The sequence below is a fragment of the Arabidopsis lyrata genome (genome assembly GCF_000004255.2).
Source record: "Arabidopsis lyrata subsp. lyrata unplaced genomic scaffold ARALYscaffold_5, whole genome shotgun sequence".
Taxonomy (NCBI): domain Eukaryota; kingdom Viridiplantae; phylum Streptophyta; class Magnoliopsida; order Brassicales; family Brassicaceae; genus Arabidopsis; species Arabidopsis lyrata.
In genome coordinates this window covers 2395774-2417520 of record NW_003302551.1, presented here as the reverse complement: position 1 = coordinate 2417520, position 21747 = coordinate 2395774, and the positions used below count along the sequence as shown (strand labels likewise).

The 21747-nt window shown below is 28.5% G+C and overlaps 1 protein-coding gene across 1 annotated transcript; it reads left to right on the top strand.

The window, feature by feature from the left end:
• Window positions 1-19899: 19899 nt before the first annotated feature.
• Window positions 19900-20447, top strand: LOC9312995. Its single transcript, XM_021025602.1, has one exon. It carries the CDS (start codon window positions 19990-19992, stop codon window positions 20110-20112), a length of 123 nt encoding a protein of 40 aa, XP_020881261.1. The 5' UTR covers window positions 19900-19989; the 3' UTR covers window positions 20113-20447.
• The last annotated feature ends 1300 nt before the right edge of the window (window positions 20448-21747 follow it).

Sequence of the window (21747 nt, the reverse complement as noted above, 5' to 3'; positions counted from 1 at the left end):
TCTAAAAAAAAAGTATGAATAATTTATATATAAATTTCTGTATAAAACTAGTACAGCCATAAATCCATGCATTCATAAGCTCATTTTTTTTGTATTGAAACATGACTTTTTTAATTTTGGGTAATGGAATTTATGAAGTCTTTTAAATTTATAATCAACTTAAATTTTTCAAATTGATCTAGCTTCTTTATTAAAAAAGATGATGTCAAAACAAAAACACAAAAAAAAATATTGGGTGTGACTGGTGAAAATTTAAGTAGAATTGAGAAGAATTATAAGGAGAGAAGAAAATAAATTTTTAGAAGAATTATTTCTACTTTAGTTTTGTAGAGGGAAAGTTTTCTCTACTTTTTGGCTTTTTCAGAAGAATTGAGAAGAAAACATTTTCTTCTTGACTGGTGTAAATGTAGAAGAAAATTAATTCTACTTTTTTCTTTTCTTCTATTAATGTCTTCCAGTCACACCCATTTATTACAGCGCATGGGACAACAAATATCTATTTTAGTACTTCCTCTCTTCCTAGAAAATTGATGTTTAAGAGTTTTCACATATATTAAAAAACAATAATTGTTTAATTATTTGTCAATTACTTTTTTATATTAAATATTTTTTAATAACTTTGAAACAAAAGTATTAGAAAACAGTTAATCATTATCTTCTGAAATTTACGATATATTAATTTTAATCAATAAAAATAAAACAAAAAGCTAAAAAATCAAACTTTGTGCAATAAACTTAAATTCTACAACATTAAATATCTACAAACAGAACTAGTATTAACTAGTAATAGGTCGAAAATAAAATCATTTTAGGATTTGCTTACGTCTTCCGACTTTCCCTATTTAGATCCGTCATCGCTTGTATGTCCAATCTTTAATGATCGTTATAATATTATTAAAGATTATAACGATCATATATACGTCAATACTCATATATACTTACAGAAATGAGAAATGTCTATTTTTTTTTTCCCTTATGAGAAACATATGGGTTCGAATGGTGACAGCATATTTGGCTTTATAAGAAAAGCGGTTTTTCTATGCGGTACGGTCTAACTGCGGTACTAGCGAGGAAAATGTATTTGCGGGATAAGTGCGGTTTTTGTAGAATAAGCGGTACCAAATAATATTTGATTGGTGAAAAAATAATTTGCGGGATACATGTTGAAGTTTTAAAAATATAGTTAATCTGTTTTTGATTTAAGTATATATATAACTTATTCCATTTTAATAATTTAATGTAATAATTGAGTAATTTTTGGTGAAATTTAAATAAATATAGTTTATATATAAGACAATTATTTGAAAATTTTAAAATATAAATGACTTTAAATTAATATTAAAACTTTCAATCGATTTAATTAACTATAATATTTGAATTTATATTATGAGTTATGTATATTTTGTTGTTTGTATAAAAACTATTGAAAGAAAATTAAAACTAGAGAAAAAACTATTCAAAAGAAAAAATTAATAATAGTTGACAAAAAAAAAAGACTAGATTAATAATAAATGTGCGGTTTTGTTGAAAACCGCTTGAAAATAACTCCGTCCCTTTAAAAATGCGGTCCAAGACAAATTTGAGAGCTGTGTTTTGATTTGCGTTTTTTTTTTCTTTTTAAAAAAAAATGCAATTTAGAAAAAATGTGTTGATTGGGAGACGTAGTGCGGCTTTCCAGAAAAAAAACATTGAATTCCGCTTTTACATGCTAAAATTTATGGCTTCCGGTTAAACTAAAAACTATTTCCATTAAATGAGAGGATATAATTTTATTATTTATCAAAATTGTCAGAACATGAAAGCAAAGAATTTGTAGACCACCTTTTTTAACTTCCACATAGAAGTTAGAACATTGGTGAAAATTATCCAGAGGACTAATCAATTCAGATTGTTCTTCATGTATAATTAAGTATGATAATCCACACTTGTGAGTTTTCCCTACAAGTCTACAACTGTACAGTCTAATCTCATTACATCAACTTAAGAGTAATTTATATTATCTTCTACGAAACTTGGGGTCCGAATGGTAACAACGTTTTTTGCTGTGCGGGGACAGCGGTATTATAGTGCGGTATGGTTCAACTGCGATACGTGCGGAAGAAAAGTATTTGCGGAACAAGTGCGGTTTGTACAAAATAAGCGGTGCGGAATAATGTTTGATTGGTGAAAAACTAATTTGCGGGATACATATATAATTTATAACTAAATAATAATATAATTATAAATTTAAATTGTTTATTTATTATTATTGAAATGATATTTTCATCTACTTACTTATGAACTTTAAAAAACAAAATCTATTTAGAATTAATTAAGCTGATTTTATTCATTAAAATCGTGAAAATACATTTTAAATGTAAAAAATACATCATAAGTGATTTTTGTTTTCAAAAATGGCATGTTTAAAAACTAAAAAGTAATCATTTATGAAATTATTAACAACTTAAATTAAAAACATTTTTTTAGTAAAGGTATGTTATTTGTTAAAATATGTAGTTGTTATTAAACTCCTTTATTAATCTTAAATAAATAAATAAAATAACATTATTTTGCTTTTCAGTGCAGATTTGAACTTTGAAGTTGTTGTAGGTACATGCGTTCTATAGTGTAATACCCTGTTTTAAAAAACGCAAACAGTATTTTTCTTCTTTTTTCGGAAAACGCATATTATATGGAACTCATATGATTGGTGACATAAAACGTTTTTGGAAAAACTTTATTGAAATCCGCACTTTTAATGTCTCCATTCAAGGTCTTGATATAATTGAAACTGATCTAAGGATCAGACAAACAACATAAACGTCAAAGCAATTCTCAGTTTAAATTTACAAAAACAATCATTTTAATAAAGGAAAAGAGAAAGCTGATATTTATTAATCCCCCACGAAATCTGATAATATCATGTGTTTGTCGATCGAGCAACGGCCAAATGATCCTAATAATTCAGTTTAGTTTCAAATTCTGTAGCGTTTTGGTTAGATGTATTTATTTAAATATTCTTTTAAATAAGAAAACTCAATAAGAAAAAAACGTGAATTACCGACCCGAAAGTAAAACGTATCCACATTATTCTTTTAAATATAATTATGTCATCGATGGAATGTGATGAAAAAAGCAAAGGGAATGTTTATCCACATTAGTCTTCTTTCGATTAAATTAACAGCGCTCGAGATTATCTTAACTTCTTTTTAGGCATAACACTCAATAGTTTATTTTTGGTGCGACATTAAACTCGCTCAGTTTAAGATCAACTATAATCCCAATAATCAGTTTAATATAATGACACTCCGATGACTTAATATGTCTGCGTGAAGTCATACCCCACATCTACTGTCGGCAGCCGTGTAATATATGCTAAAATATTTAGTTGTACATCTGATTTTAGTATATTAAAATAATACTATTTTTGTTATAGATAAATGTAATATATTTATACTCCCAATTTACACATCTATTTTGTTTGGGATCGATCGTATTCTTAACTCGTTTCATTTTTCTCAGATCAAATACGAATATCAAAGGTCGATCTCATTACATATTTACATAGAGTATATATATATATATATATCAGTTCTTTGTCCTTTGTATATATGTCGTGTCTTTGAAGTATTTAAGATAAGTTTTTGGATAAGAACTACTAAAAATATCACCTATAACCCCTCTTTTTTTCTAGAGTTTAGATAACGATGATTACTATCATTCACAAATGTAGCGTGTATAATATCTTGAACTTCATTTTTGACATCCCTGTCAAATATTTAAGTAATTAACCTTTTAGAAAGAAAATAAAAATTGATGAATATATCAGTACATATAAATCGAAAATGATATATATGCAACATACATATATAGATTATTAGATTACAAAATAAATTATTTTGTATTTGTTACCTTATCTATTTAGTTGTTTTTAAAAATTAAGTACATGCAATTCTAAGTATGGATCTTACATTGTGAATGTATATCAAGATAATTCAATATAATCTACTAATCTAGTGAGCTTTCTTGATTATTTTGTTAGGAAGAACAGACCCGGATAGCTATTTTACTTGTTTTCACAACCCAATAGGGAGAATAAGAAAAAATAATCTTGATAAACTTTTTCTTGGTTTAGAATGTTATTCTTTGATGTATTAATTAACTACAATGAATTTCATAGGTTGAATTTTGTTTTTATTTACAAATACAAGGTTCAAAGAACAATAAAATGAAAATGTTTACAATGTTGTGCATGGTGCCAATGTCACCATTCATATATTATTACATAGAGATACAGATACTTCAGATAGTTGTAAAAGAAAACATTTATCTTATAAAAGGTGTGGCAGCGTTAGGTGTAAATATAATAATGTTTCTTGTTCTTATTTGTCAACAATAATAATGTTTTCTTGTCAGCAAAAGAAATCAATTTAAATATTCTTTGTGGGAGAGATCTTATCTTTTTGTTCACGAGCCAATTAATTTCGTTTCTAATTTTTTTTTAAAAGGGAAGAGATAGTATTTTTGGAGAAATGGAAACGTTGTGGGCTTGTGGCATATCAATGTCACGCATTTTATTCCTATTTGTGTTTTTGATTAGGCAACTTGTTTTTTCAGGCTCTTCAGTATTCACATGTAACTATGTAAGGATTGACTCGAAAAATAAAATTTGTACGACTGCTTAATTAATATTTTGGATCATAGTTACCATCTAATGTCAGGTTTAAAATCGTCGTGTACAAGTATGAATTTTTTTTTTTTTTTTTGACATTTTTGGATCGCCAAGGCCCAATCCATAGAATCCCTACTACGCGGAGTAACACGACTTAGTGGAGTCGAACTCCGGTGGGAAAGGCAGAGCCAAATGGACTTAACCACTTGACTAAAGGCACATCCCCAAGTATGAATCTTTTTTTCTTTTTCTTTTTAGATATCATTCTTTTATCGTATATTTTCGTCCATTTTTTTGTTGAAAACCCTAATTTTCTTTCTCCTTCGAATAATCACTCCTAACCATTCAAAAAAAAAAAAAACTCATCAGAAAACTTTAAAAGTATAACGGATTTTTTAATTTTGAGTGAAAATATTAAAAGTACCAAAGATAAAAATATAAGAAAATTTTAAAATATATATATAGATAAGAAATTATATTATTAAATCGACATAAAAATGAGTTGATCAAAATTTTGATCAATACGAGAGAAGCCTGAAAACTGCCTAATTTCGCTATTTGTACAACATCATTAAATTAGGTACTACTTCATGTTGAATTTAATACTAAAATTATCAATCAAGTCACGGATTTTGCAAGATTCTATATTAGAGCATGGGCCACTAGTGGTCCAGATGTAGTCATGCACCTCATTCCAAGTCATCAAATCGAGTCATTGGAAAAGAAAAACAGTAATTAAAGAATGATTTAATCAATTACTTAATGACTGATTCAGTTCAAGAGCTCGTTATACTTTTAACTTTAATCAATTAATTAACGACTAGTTCCTCGTGTTATCACTCCAACTCCAAGTTGCTTTTGTTGACTTAGTTTCAATCCAAAAAGAAAAAGAGAAAAAAAGAAGAAGATAATTGGTCGGGATTATTGTCTAAAATGTTCTTTATTTTGAAAAATTTACGAAAATGTCTTTTTTTTTTTTTAATAGTTTACGGATTTTGTCCTTTTTTAACACTTAAAAATGTATGTATTTAGGATTTTTTTCCCAAAAATAAGTACTTTATACCAAATACTAAACCCTAAAAACAAATGGAACCGACTAAACCCAAACATAACGAGTGAAACGCATATTAAATCATATTTTTGTAACATAAAAAAGGGCAAAATGCACAAATTATTTAAAAAAGAGCAAAATCTACAAATGCCATTATTAAAAATGACAAAATCCGTAATTAATTCTAATTGGTCGAACCCATGGGATCAACTACCCCATTCATTTATATTACCATTGGTTGAGAAGCTGATATTAGAAGGAACCACATTATTGTCATAAATTAATGAAGTTTCCGTTTCTTTAAAATTTATTTATTGATTTGTGTAATTAATGTCATAAGTTTTAAATAAGTTTACATGATACTTTTGAATGTATTTCTACAAAGATGATGTAAAATGAATGAATTAAAAACTCATACTCCCTTTGTTTCATAAAGAGTGTTGTTTTAAGGTTTTATTTTTGTTTTACAAAGAGTGTCGTTTTAGGTTTTCAATGCAAAATTTAATGATTTTTTTCTGTTTTATGACTATTAGTATTCTGCATATTGTTTTACTATTGGGCAGATTATGTTTAGGTATATAGTTAATGATGTTTTTGTTTAGAAAAAACAAAAAATTTAATGTTTTCTTAATCTGTGTGCAAAACTCTAAAATGACACTCTTTGTGAAACAGAGGGAGTATCATGTAATTTACTAGTTTAATTTATGGTAACGTTGTTATTGTGTAACTATCCACATAATGTATGTTGTTGACAAAAAAATATGTTTTTATTACTTTTTCCGTTTCGTTTTAGTTGTCGTTTAAAGTTTTTTTTCACACAAATTAAGAAAAGTATTAAATTTTCTGTTTTACCCTTTACTAATATATTTTATAAAAAAATATCATTGGCCAAAACATTTAAACAGTAGAGATAAAACTGGAATTTTCACCAAATATTTGCATTGAAAACCTAAAACGACAACTATTATGTAACAAAATTTAAATTATAAAACGACAATTAAACTGAAACGGAGAGAGTATTTTGAATCATATTTACTCATGTGGTCTAAAATTTTACTTTTCAAAATGATATATTACCTTCAAAAGAAAAAAAAAACACATAAAATAAATTGTTATTTTGAATGACATATATTCATATATTCCATTATAAAATGAAATGTTATTTTCTTTAACACTATTTTTTCCAGTATGTCATGGTTTAAATTAAGTTTGGTGTATTTTAACCACTTAACTTATATGATTTTTTTTAATTAAATATGTTTTGTGGTTAATAGACCTAATTTCCCTGAAATAAGATTTGGAAAAGAATATAATGTATTATATAAACAAATTTTTGATTAATACTGTAGTATTTGACTATTAGTAATAAGTAGATTCACGTTGCCGACATGACACCCATGAATGAAATACAGCCAACTAGCTATTACTATAATTTAGCAAACTCTTTCTTTCTTTTGATTTAACTTAGCAACTTGCATATCATTACCTTTTTAGATATTTCTTTAGGGAATTTTTTCTGTTGTAAACGAGCTCATCAAAAACCTGTACTCCCACTAACATGTAGCCATTATTTTACTTATTTATGTTCTAATCGATAAATAATGACGAACGCAGTGGCGTCACCACATGATAAACTAAAGTTTAAGGTCAACCCCGTCAACGAGCTCTATATATATTAGGTCTATACATATTTTTCCAGACATGAACATTATGTACGTAACACAGTACAAATGGACCGACATGTTTATGCAATCACAGTGTGTTACGCCATTGACTTTCTTTAAGCTCAAAAACGTATTGTTATCGCGAACAAAAACCAGACTTACAGTCTCTAATCTCTATGCGTAAATGCCGTGCCTACAACTCAAGAGGGCCTATGGCAAAAAATTTAAATGTGGCCTATAAATTATTCTTAGGAAAACTAATAATGAAAGTATAATCTAAGGTTTTTGTAATGGTGCGCTAAGGAGTGTAATGTATTGACTACTACTCTTTGTCTCTTTCTACTGTTGTAAGATCATCTCTATCAAAGGTTTTTTGGTTGAGTTCTCATGATTAAAATTAAAAAAAAAAGTAAATATAATCATCAAAAAAATACGAGAGATGTTGAGGTACGCTTCTCATTTGAGATACGTTTCTCAGTTTTTAATATACTTATTTGACAGATGTCATTGTTTAATTGGTTTAGCTGTGATTTATGATTTAAAAATTAAATAAATAATAAAAATGAATAAAATACTAGTATATTTAAGGTATCGAGTGAGTTTCTTACCGTTACCGCTAGCTGTTGATGCTTTAAACCCATTAACCTAAATGAGCTGGTGCACAAGGTGAAAAATAAAAAACAAACAAACTCGTGATCTTCTTTCTATACAGAGACAATTAAAATAATTGACCAAAATTTGTCTTGCCACAAAAACTAGAATCTGAAAGATTCAATTCCGCTTGAATTCAAGTATTTTAGAATAGTCTTTTCTAAAATCTCATCATTAACCTGGATTGGGCTAGTAGTATTTGAGGGAGTAATCCTAATATGGTACCCGCAGTTCGATTCCCATTGGCCACCGAGGTTTTCACCTGGCTCCCTCGGGCCTCCAGGAAACACACTAAACATTGGACTCGGACGGTCCGATGCTAGTTGGGCTTCGGCCCAGATACCTGGATTATCAAAAAAAAAAAAAAAAAAATCTCATCATTTCAAACTGAAGTCTATACTAACATACAACATAACATACAACATACAACATAACGATTCTTTGCACTCGTTGCCTGCTATAAAAAAATTACTTATGTTGCAAGCCACATTTGGTTCATAGTATTGCTTACAAAAAAATTATTGTTACAAAAAACAAGAGAACAAAGATAAAAAAATGCTTGAAAAGTTATTTAGTTATTCTACCGAGTATTAGGGAGATAACAATTTCTAGATGTGCCATCGATTATGTATTAAATATTTAAATACGACTAATAAAAAGAATACGACTAATAAACATAAATTTCTTCAATAATCTCTGCTCTATGATTAATAACATTAATTAATCTGCGGTAATAATTATTCTTGCACCTCCGTTGAACTGATAAATATATTATTCAACACAATTCCATAAACACATGCATGTATTTATGATAACTAGATTTTAACCCGCGGTATACCGCGGAATGATTTAATTTAAAAGTTAGTATAAAAATATTTTGTAAACTGTATCTCCTTATAACATATTTATTTATATTATAGTTTACAATTGTTATTAAGTAACGGTATACCACGAGTCCACGAGATAATTATTAATATACTGAGGATTTAACCCGTATTAAAGCGGTATATAAATATTGATTCAAATTCGTCCGCCATATAAATCATTTCCGAAATATAACCCGTTCCGTAATTTCTTAACCCGTCATGTGATTTGTATTAAAAAAAATAAGGATTAAATCCGCATTGAAGCGGCGGATTAATGATATTTTAATCTTTTTATTATTGTTGATTCAAAAACCCGTCCCGCCAAACCCATCCCGCCAAAAAACTCATTTATTTTATTAATGTTCTTATTTATGATATGATTCTGAATCATTGTCTAAATATTTTAATCGATGTAGAACGTTGAACACACATTTTCGTCAATTGGATAATATATGTCCGTTTTTAAAATTTCGAATCACAGTATATGCAGAAAAAAAATTGATTTTTTTTTTACTTTATGTATTATATGATGATTCAAAACAGTTAAAAACAAATCAAACAAAGATGATAGGAGAATCATAATTATAAATCTTAATCAAATCTTCTAAAAATCTAAATTATTAAATATAGAATATCCGGTGTATGAGTTGGGTTAAATATAACCCGACCCAACAAATTTTTTGTGAAAGAATTTTTAAAATGGGTCGGATATCCGATATATCCGAAAGCTTTTTTACCCACCCGTCACAAAAAGTGCTGCAATTATACTAGTATAGATACATGTATATCTTTTTTTGTGTGTATTATACTCTTATGTAAAAAAAATATATATAGGAAAAATCTCCGGAAAAAATATTCAAAGTGACACTAACTCCCACTTTAAACTTTGAAAGTTTTGCATTTCCACTTTAATACCTCAAGGTGACAACATTAGCAACATAATACCCCAAAGTATCTTATGTGTTCGTGGGCCCACAACCATTAACAAAAATTTTGAACCCATTAACATAACACTTAACAGCATTAAACTCCGTTTAATTAATCTGTCTTTCTGATTTTTTTTTTATCAAACGTGACTTTATATGAATTAATAGGAATAATCTAAAACCAGCTCCAATCGATTATATTCCAAAGATTCTTACCCCATTTCAACTCCAATGGGACACTATGACCTTCGATTTTCCTTTCTTCACTCACGTCTATCTCTCTCTCGTGTTCTTCTTTTTTTTTTCTCATAAAACCTAGATCCCCAACGATTTGGGGATTTTACCTTTTAATTAATTTTCTGTTTTTATTATTCTAATATTTTAATTGTTCAATTTAAATATAAAAAAATCAGCCACACATGGCCAATAAATCTAACAAGGTCATTGTTGTTAACTGTTCCGTTAAGGAAAATTTTCATTCCGTTAAATGTTGTAGCCCACAAATATAGAAGCTACTTTGGGGTATTATGTTATTAATGTTGTCACTTTGAGGTATTAAAGTGGAAGTGCATAACCCTTAAGGTTTAAACTGGGAGTTGATGTCACTTCGAAAGTTTTTTCTGGGATATTTCCAAAATATATCTCTATACTATTAAAAGAGAAGTACAAATGTAAATGGGTTGGGTCAAAATCAGAAAATTGACCCGAAATTCTGAAATCGGATCTTTGAAAAATTTTTGGAATATAAATTCGAAATAATAATGAAAAATTGAACTAAAATCAAATGTTTATGGAAATCAAATAAAATTTGATTGTACTTATGGTAACTAATTATAAAATCATATTCCGAACAATATTATACATTAATTACATATAATATATTTGTTCATATAATTTTGGAACTAATTCCATAACAATCAACGTTTTTCTCATTAATTTTGCTTATTTTAGCTAGTTATCATCATTAATTAAAAGATATCTCACTTGTTTCTAGAGATTTCTAGAAAATTTATCATAACTAACCCATCTATTTTATAAATTAAATAGATATTTTTATTTTGGTCGTGTAAATTAAATAGATATGAAATCTATGTAACTAATTTTAATTTAATTAGATTAAATCGAAATTATGGTATTTTCATACTTATAGCTTACCAAAGAAGTTTAATTTTCAAATTATAAAGATTTCTTGAATATGATTTTTAGGATTATTCAACAAGATGATAAATATTTATTAAATTTTGTGAATCATGAAAAATATTAATTATTTTTTAATCATTATATTTCACCTTTCAATCTCTCATCTAACAAATAAAATACATATTCTATTATTCCTATGTCCAAATTTCATTGTGTTGTATGACTAAATAATATTTCTATTAGAGATTAGAGCTGTCAAAACGAGTTGATTCGTCCCGTTAAGCCTGTTTTGCAATAGGCAAAATATATTTTGGCATGTAGTTAGTCTGTCCGCATGACCCGCGGGTAGCATATATGAAACACAAACCCGTCGCGAGAATGTATGCTGATTTGCGGGGTTATCTGTGGATTTTGTTTAAATAATTTTAGAGTAACCAAAATTTAAAATTCTACTAAAATAAATATGTTAAAAAAATTTTAGAGAAAATAATCTTATATATCATTATATTTATAAATATTATAATTTCATTTATTAAAAGTTTTTTAAACTACCACATGTTGAATAAAGTATATTTTTATCAATAAATACTATCATGCGGGTTGATCCGCCAACCCGTGGACGAAAACCGATGACCCACTGCGAATCAATCCATGTGGCCCTCTTATTTGCGGGTTTAATATATTTTCCCAAATCCTAGCCCAAATCTGCCCTATAGTGAGATGATTTGGGCTCGACCCGCGCGAACTATTTTGACTACTTTCATTCCCATGATTCGTCTAATTTTTGAATTCTAAAACATAAAATTCCATTTTGTAAATCATAATTAATATGATTGGTTTAATTATAAACAATTTAATATTTTCTTTACAATTTGTTATTAGGAATATTTATAAGTACACTACACGGTTCGTTCTACTAAAATCACGCACAATATTAAAATCAACGTATGTAAATCAATATTCTCCCGCGGTGGACCGCGGGTCCGATCCTAGTATATATATATATATATATATATATATATATATATATAATGTATATCCACAAACCGTAAGCTATTTAGTAAATACTAAATGGGCTAGGCTGTGTCGGTGTTAATGGACCTGATTTTACTATATATCTAAAAAGTTTAAAACTGTGAAGTGCTTTTTGCACTTTTGATGTTACTTTCTTTTTTTGGTCATATGAAATTTCCCATTAAATATTACCGCAAATGCTAAAGGTAGTGAGTTTAAAATTTAGAGCAATTTGAAACGTTATAAAGTGATCCGAAGTATTTACTGGCAAAATATGTTTAAACCAATTTAAACTTGTCACTTGCCATGTATACTACAATGAACGTTCAAAGTTGAACAGCTAATGGGCTGGAAAAAGAAAGGCCCAAAAGTGTTACTGGATTTGAATTCTTTAGGAAGCATAGTGTTCAACAATCTGCCAGACGCAATTATTTGCCATTTTTTTGTCATTTTTTCCCTCAAAGTAAGCTGATACCACTTCAGTTCTCTCGAGAAGATGGCGTTATCTACTTGCTTCTGTTCCTAACTTTGATTTTGATGAATCGTTCTATCTGCATCCGAAGAAAAGGGACATGTTAGACAAATGGAACATGTGTCGATGTAGTACAACATGTTGGCCCATCATTAAATACAATTAAAAAATTTTTTTATAAAAAGTACACTGAGTAGGTTCGAACTCGGCAGATCTAAGAAGAGACTGAAGGTAATAACCACTCTACCACAATAAATATCTATAAAACTAGAATTTAACCCGCGGTATACCGCGGGGCTATATTTTTTTAAAAAATGTAATGTTATTTTTTAAAAGATTAACTGAAGATATATCATATTAATTTGTATTTTTAAATGTAGATATCTATCTATCAATTTTTTAAGTAAAGATACGAAAACATACATTTTTTTTAAGTAACGGTGTATGGTGGATTTTAAAATTTTGAATATTTTACTCTGCAGTATACCGTGGGTCGGTTTTTTTATAAATAAAAATTAGGGAAATTGGCAAAACTAACCAACAAAAAAACTTTAATTCAATAACTAACCTCTAACCCCCCTATTCACTCTCTTTCTCTTCCTATCTCTCTATACCTTCTTTCTAAAAAACTAATTTTTCTTTTTTTTTTTGGTTATTCACCTAAATCACCCTAAAAATTTTAAATTTAAGTTGGATTTGTTTTGTTAATATTGTTTCTTTTGTTTTGTGTTTAAAATTGTATAATTGTATTTTGATTGTTAATTTTAGGATTTCATCCGTGATATACCGTTATTTATTAATATCGACCCAAACCCGTCTATATTATCTCGTTAGCTAAATTATTAGTATTATAAAATCCAAGAAAATAAATTATTATTGTTATAAAATCTAATAATTTTATGATCTCACCCGTAGTATACCGTTCTTTGAACGATTTTAAATTTATACTACTAATATATATTTTAAATTTATCATATAAAGTATATGATTTCAAGTTTTTGTGTTTTTTTTTTAATTTAAATAAAGCAACGACTTAAATGATGATAGATATAGTTCTTTTTCCTGTATGTGTATTTGATTTTTCTATGTGAATATTTTGATTATTATAAATTAGTATTTTTATTGCTATGTAAAATGTTAATATAAATATTTGCTATAAATGTTTTTGAAGATATATGGAAAGATTGTGTAGAGATTTTTAGAAACAAATTAGGCAAGATATTGTTTGGTTAATATCTTTTATTTAAATTTTGTAAAAGTAATAGTAAATGTCAATGACATTCTTTGTAAATACTGCCCAACCCCAGAATTTATTTGCTAAAAGTGTTCCAAAAATGTATATATAGATAGTTCATCAATACTATAGTTTTAGAGACTTACATATTCATCTACGGTATGCTTTGTATATTGCTTCCATGGGTGGAGGATCTTGACCTGGATGTGCCACTTTGTTTTGAAATGTCGTTGTGGTATATGAATCCAACAACCATTTTTTGCTTTTTTGTCTTTTGTGAGCAATTTTTTTGGAGTAACTTTAGGTTATTTAGAATGATAAAAATGAAATGCTCTATATATAATAAAAAAAGGTCGGCTTATGCATTGTTATTTTTTTTAAGTTAGAAAAGAATACATCAATATTTAGTTTATGTTTAGGAATATGCTCTCATAAATTCAAAAATCTCAATTTAATCTTCAATTTAATGTATAAAAAATTTTAAATCAACATTCCGTAATTTTGTTATTTGATAGGATTACATTCCATATTTTGTAGTTATGTTTAAATTGTATTTGCTAAAATATCGAAAGATTGCAATCTTACCAAATATATTCCTATAACTATGAATTTTTTTTTTCCCGGAAATTTAGTTTAGTATTAAAATCATATTAGAAATATAGAATATGGATTTTGTTATGTATTTTATTATTTAATTTTAAATCATGATGGGAACAATTTTAATTCATATGTTTTCCAAAATAATTTAACTTAACTCATATTTCTAGGTGATCTGGAAATATATTAGTTAGATTAAATTAGTTAGACAATAGTTAGTAAAAAGTATATTCTAGATTAGTAGGAATCTAGAATCATAACATATATAACAAAAAGATTTGAAAATATATTTTAAAGGATTTTTAGGAAACTGAATTACAGATTATATCCATGCGTGATTAAGCTAAACAAAATTTTAAATTATAAGAAACATAATATAACAAACGAAATTAATAATTGATGATAAAAGATTTTAAGGAAACTGAAAATATTCTCAAAGATTACGAATTGAAGTAATACACCAATTCGAATAATACCTTTTGTTTAGATATAATTCGAATAATATACCTTTTGCTTAATTCTATACGTGAATAATAACTTTTTTTATATAAATTCGAATTATATAACATTTTCAATGATATATCATTTTCAATTTTCAATAATATTTTCAATAACATTTTTGAATAATGGATTAGTATATAACATTTTCAATAACATTTTCGAACTATATGATTACTATAATTAAAAATAATATTTTCTTTATAAATTCGAATTATATAAAAAGAAAATCAATGATATATCATTTTCAATAACATTTTCGAATAATGGATTAGTATATAACATTTTTGAATAATTTATTAATAACTTAGGACGTTAATATATGATTACTATAACTCAAAATAACATTTTCTTTATAAATTCGAATTACATACAAACAAAATCTTTTAATATCTTTAAACCCGTTTGACCCGTTGACCCGTTAATATATATTAGTGACATGAAATAAAATGATTATGATTAGAATTATCTAATGGCATATATTGTAATTTCTTACAAAATCAACGTTATGATCCTTAGAATGTACTTCCCAAATATTAGTATAGGATGAATTTCAATTTAAAATCTTTACTTAAATAAAACAAATCTAAATAATTAATGCTAGTGGCATTCATCCGTAAATACTATTGAACTTCAGGATTTATTTGCTAAAACTCATCCAAAAATGTATATATAGATGATGCCCTTAAATCGTTTTATAGATATCTGATGCCTAAAGCCCATGCTTTACGGGTTTTAGCCTTGGGCCGGCCCTGGGTACAAGTTTGGTGGATTTCGTAGAAAGATTACTTGCTTTGCAAGCCAAGTTCACTTTACAGAAATTCTCTGTGACGACTGGAGTGTTGGATACACAGAGTGTTGGCACTAGGTCTGGAGGGTATAAGCTCACATATATATGTGGGACTCGTGCTCTGTTTTTGTTACAACTCTCAAGAGACTAACGTTTTACTCTGGACAAAAATCTTAGAGTTCAAACAATTTTTTGTTTGATATTCCAAATCTTGTCTACTTGGATTATATTGAAGTCATAGCGGACAAGTATCCGAAAGTGAATTTTGATTAGCTTGTTGAAGCCAAAATCGATTTTTGGATGACAAACCAACAGATAGATGTGGCAACCAATGCAAGTGCTTCAGAATTAGAGGCCATAAGGATATATAACTAAACCCGTTTAAAGCACCATGTAACAAATTAAACAACCACACAAGAGTTAATACAACTAAACTTATATGAAACTTTACTCTTCTTTTTTTTTTTTTAATGTTTCAGGGACTCCACAAATGCAGAGAAATGTGTTTGTGCAAGTCAGACGCTCTTACTTGCTTGTCAACAAGTCCTGTGAAGGTGGTGAAAATATCAATTAAATAATTAATGAGGAAAAAAAAAACTTGCACAAACGGCTTTCAAATGTATATTGAACTTCATATAAAACTATAGTAATTTGGTCTAAAAGTATAAACACTCACAATCAAGAGATACAATGTGAAAAATGTCTAGAATCAAAATACGGAAGAAAAAACACAGTTGCAATTAATAACATCCACTTTGTGCTTTAGTTAGTATCTACGAACCATATGTCATCTTATTAGAATACCATCACTGCCACGTCGTCAATGCACCATATGTTTTTGAACTCAAATGGAAGGTCTAACTGTACTGACGTGGATCCAACACACAAACAAATTATTATTCATTAACTCTATTCTTAAATTAAAGGCTCAATTATTTCATACTAAGGTACAAAAATGATACAATATTGAATCTATATTTTCCAAATAATCGAACATACATATTTATTACATTAATCACAGTTTTAGTTGAATACTAATATTTTTGATTCAACGAAGTTTTGATACATGATCTTAAATCGAATAAATATGATATTTTAATTTAAGAGCTTCAAAATTTTGTATCCTTGCAATCTATTATACATATTCTCAAAAATATTTGGTGGAAAATAAAAGAGGGAACAAAGAGGGGCATACATGTTCGTGGTTTATGACAGTATAAAAAATGAAAACGATTGGCTTATAGATATTTCACACTCATCAGATTCATGTTCAAACAAAACGTAGATAAGTATTCATTCTGATTCATAATATTGCATAAAAATTAACATTTCCAAAAAAATCCTTATACAATAATTTGTTTTTTTACCGAAACTGTAGAACCATCAAAACATGTAAAATGAAAGAATGAAAATAGCAAAATATCGGAACAAAAACAATTTTAAAAAATACTAATTATCTAATCGTACAATACTTCATTATAATGTCCTTTTGTGGACAACCAATAAGAACTTTGATATCTTGAAACTGGAGATTTTTAGTTCACAAATCACACGTGCATTTTTACCGGATTTAAATTCTACTAATAATATTTTTGAGTTGTGGAGCATAAAGTTTTGCCGTTTTGGTGATGAGGTGAGACGTGACAATAGATTTCATGCTCATTAACATGTATTTGTTTATGGGAAAAATGTCGTTAAAATCCCCAACTTATTCAAAACGTTGATTTAAATTCTCAACTCATGACGAAACGAAATAAATATCAAACTTATGTTGACTTTCTAAATAAATATTAAACTTATGTTGACTTTCCAAATAAACACCAAACTTTCATTGACTTTCCAAATAAATATCAAATTTCCGTTGACCTGACCATATAGGTACGACGTTAAATGGGTTAATAAATCCTCAACTCATGACAAAACGAAATAAATATCAAACTTATGTTGACTTTCCAAATAAATATCAAATTTATGTTGACTTTCCAAATAAATATCAAACTTCCGTTGACCTGGCCATATTAGGTACGACGTTAAGTGGGTTAATAGATCTCGTTAACGGAGGTAATTTTCTGTTAACATATATGTTAATTGATAACGACATTGTTTCATATAACAACAAAACGACGTCGTTTTGTCGTAACGATTGAATTAAATCCCTAAAGTCAATTTTAGATCCCCAAATCGAGCAAAATCCCTAACCCTAAATAGAGTATGATTTGAAACTCGGGATTTTATTGAACAGTTACGACAACACGAAACAATGTGTACGTACATGTGTTAATAAAAAAAACACAACTTTACGAACAGACACAACTATACGCGTACATTCGTGTCTCTTACGTAAATAACTAACTTATATGAATACGACTTTAGGTTATATGACTTAGATGAGATTTGATTATAGTTCAACAATACTGTCATTTTTAATTAGCGGATTTGTTAACAGAAAATTAATCCTGTTAACATTGTCTGTTAACTCACTTAACGTCATGCCTAATATGGTCAAGTCAATGAAAGTTTGGTGTTTATTTGGAAAGTCAACATAAGTTTAATATTTATTTGGAAAGTCAACATAAGTTTGATATTTATTTCGTTTCGTCGTGAGTTGAGGATTTAAATCAACGTTTTGAATAAGTTGGGGATTTTAATGACATTTTTCCCATTTGTTTATCCTAAACTTTTCTCATTTATTTACTAGTAGTGCCCCAATTCGTTTGTTAGACGGTGAAAAATGAAATGAAAAAAGAAATAAATAGTAAGATTGTGAACTTCGTGAAATTTATGTAACTCTTCACATTTAAAAATGTATCACCATAAGTAGTTTTTATTCATGTTTTAATCTTATTTTAAAAATCAGTTTTGCAATTCAAATCCTAACATATATGAGATATATGACGGTAACATGATAAATTGATGAGACTAAAGAACACAAAAGTGTTTAGGAAGAATTATAATAGACTCTCATAAGATTAAAGGTATAAATTACATTCTCTTATATAGAGATGAGATTTCCTAATTCAAGATAAATATAAATGTAAATAATATATTTAGAGATAATGTTAAACTTCCTAAACTTAAGATATGATAACTTCTAGATCCTTCTCGATCTTCATGATTTTCATAATCTTTGGGCGATCATCTCGACCGTCGATCTCGGTCGATCTCCGGTTCTCCCAATACCCTCCGGCAAGCTCATACGTGGTAGCACGTGTGAGATTGGACAAGTCTTCAGAATAGCGGCTTTATACCCGGCCGTCGGGTCATCATCAACGTTTATACCCGATCGTAGGGTTCAAAGCGGCTACAAAACCCAGCCGTTAGGTCATCAACGTTTATACCCGGTCGTGGGGTCATCAACGGCGTTTATACCCTACCGTAGGGTCAAATTAGAGGAAAATACATCTTTAGTAGTGTATTTCCATCGATTTTAGATCACAAGTCTTGGTCGCTCTTCGAACATCTTGTTCATGAAGAAACTTGTGTCGGATTCGAATTCGTCACCGCCGGATCAGCATCGTATCCATTGGAGTCATCTTAGTGGCTTCCATCTTTTCAAATCACATCAAACCACATCGTTTGTTTATGTAATCTTTTGTAGTGAATTGACACAAACAAACATGTTCTTCTTCTTCTTCTTTTTTGTTTTTTTTTTTTTCTTGTAAAACAAAAATCTTTTTGGAGTTAGGTTAATGTTTGAAAAGAAGAAATCAACAATAGCATCTTCAAGATTTCTTCTTCTCCAAAGAACTAGCAAATTTGCTAGTAAAAAACAAACGTACTTGACCAATCAAGCCAACATCATGTCTTCTTCTACTTTTTTTTTTTTTCTTTTGCGGAAGATAACGAAACCCTAACCCATAGGAGTATGATCAAGGCTCTGATACCATGATAAATTGATGAGAGTAAAGAACACAAAAGTGTTTAGGAAGAATTATAATAGACTCTCATAAGATTAAAGGTATAAATTATATTCTCTTATATAGAAATGAGATTTTCTAATTCAAAATAAATATAAATGTAAATAATATATTTAGAGATAATGTTAAACTTCCTAAACTTAAGATATGATAACTTCTAGATCATTCTCGATCTTCATGATTTCCATAATCTTTGGGCGATCATCTCGACCGTCGATCTCGGTCGATCTCCGGTTCTCCCAATATAACACGAATACAAACCATCCAATTATAATCATCTATCTCAAAACATTGAAAATGATATGTGACATTTAACACTAGTGGATGGTGAGAGACAGTGTCGGGTGGGTTGGGGTGCACTTCCACGCGCGATTTGTCCCTACACAACTCTCTTCTTCTTCTTCTATAAAAGACATTTCTTTGTTCATCTCAATTAATCACTTTCTCTTATATCTTCTTCGCAACTAAAACTCAAAACAATCAAAGATAAACCCTAAAAGAAAATCTCTATATCAAAGATGGGAGTTTTGAAGAGAAGAGTGTCGAGTAGCAGAGGTCTTGGTGGTGTTCTTAGAGAGCAAAGAGCTAAGCTTTACATCATCAAACGATGTGTTGTGATGCTCCTATGTTGGCAAGATTGATCTTGGTTGATTCAAGTGGTGATACTTTGAAGCTTAACCGGATCAAACCGTTGGTTGCAAGAAGATACGAAGGAGGGAACCGGTTTGGGTTTTGCTTGCTAGAAGATATGAAGGAAAAAACCGGTTTGGGTTTTGCAAGAAGATAGTCAATTTTAGGGGGATGAAAGTTGAACACTTTCGATATGGATATATGTTTTTAGTTTTCGGAGGGTATATTTGTAAATATACGAATAAAAGTTTGGGATAAATTTTGTAATGGCTTTTGCCTTAGTTCCATAGTTCCCCTGTGTATATATCTCACACATAATCTTAACCAAAATCAGTTCTTGTGATTAGCATTTGCTTTATTTGAAAATTTTGTTTTCGAATATATGAAATCGTATTAACCCAAACAAAATGTTATTTATTGAAAAATATAAGAAAATGGTAACATATCTAACTGCTGTAAAATCGACTAAAAACTTCCAGAAGTTTTCTACATCTTAAGAAGTCGATATACACACTAACTAGTCCAACAACTAGAGCACGATTTTAAATTTTCAACCAACTATATATATTTTTACTTAACAAGAAACCAACTAAATTTTCTTTCTTGTGGAAGAAGGTAATCTAGCTATCTTATAAATTACATGAATGCATAGAATATTCATCGCCATTAATAATAAGTTTCCAAACTTAGTTGTTGTTCCTTTTAGTTTGGTAAGTTTGGTTTCTGGTCTGGTTTCTTGCTCGTAAGAACTGTGTATTTGTTGTCTTTGTTTAGTGGAATTCTTTTTTTTTACGGTTCATTAAGTGATAAAACCCAATTACAAATACAAAATTCATTATGTGAGAGGTACAAGTTTGCATGACACTGCTTTTCATGCATACATGAACAAAACTCCCATTTTTTTAGTCAAACCAACTAACCTCTTCCTAGTTCAAATGATTAGCTAATTGATTTGAAGATAACATAAAAATTGAAATTAAATATACTTTGGTTACTTGTCTAATCATATAGTATGTAATGTTGGTGCTCCACGTATGGGATAACTCTACTTTAATTTAGTTCTTTGGACTAATCAAGTTTCAATGACTATAGATATAAATCAAGAGACACAATATCGAAATTATTGTTCGGTCCCTCTGATGTGACCATTAGGTGTCAAATTAATCTATGATGGAAAGACGTGTATGATATCACGTCAAATTTATTCTATTAAAAATAAATAAAAGTGAATTTTACTTCCTTTTTCTTCTTTTTAATTGCGTCAATATCATCTGAGGACTAAAACTGATTACAAACCATGTACTTAGCTAATGGGCCCATATTAAGGCCTATCAATGTTCAATTTTTTTTTGCCAATCTATCTCAAATCAATTTGACAATTTGTAATACTTCAAATTTAAAATTAACAAAAATATTAATTAAGGTATCAAAGGTTTTTGAATGAGAGATGCAGTTGAAAATGGTAAATTATCAAGGACCGTCTCAACCGATCCAAGCGTCCAACCACAAAATATCCTCATTATAGCACTAAATTAATTGCTGAAATTTATTAATAATTGAACACTTTTTATCAGAAATAAATAATAATAATTGAACACTAAATTTATTAGTATTTCACGAAAATTATCGATAAAGAAAGTAGGAAA

What these genes read in the sequence shown, in the direction of transcription:
- LOC9312995 (XM_021025602.1), top strand. Translation starts at nt 19,990, where the DNA reads ATGGGAGTTTTGAAGAGAAGAGTGTCGAGTAGCAGAGGTCTTGGTGGT.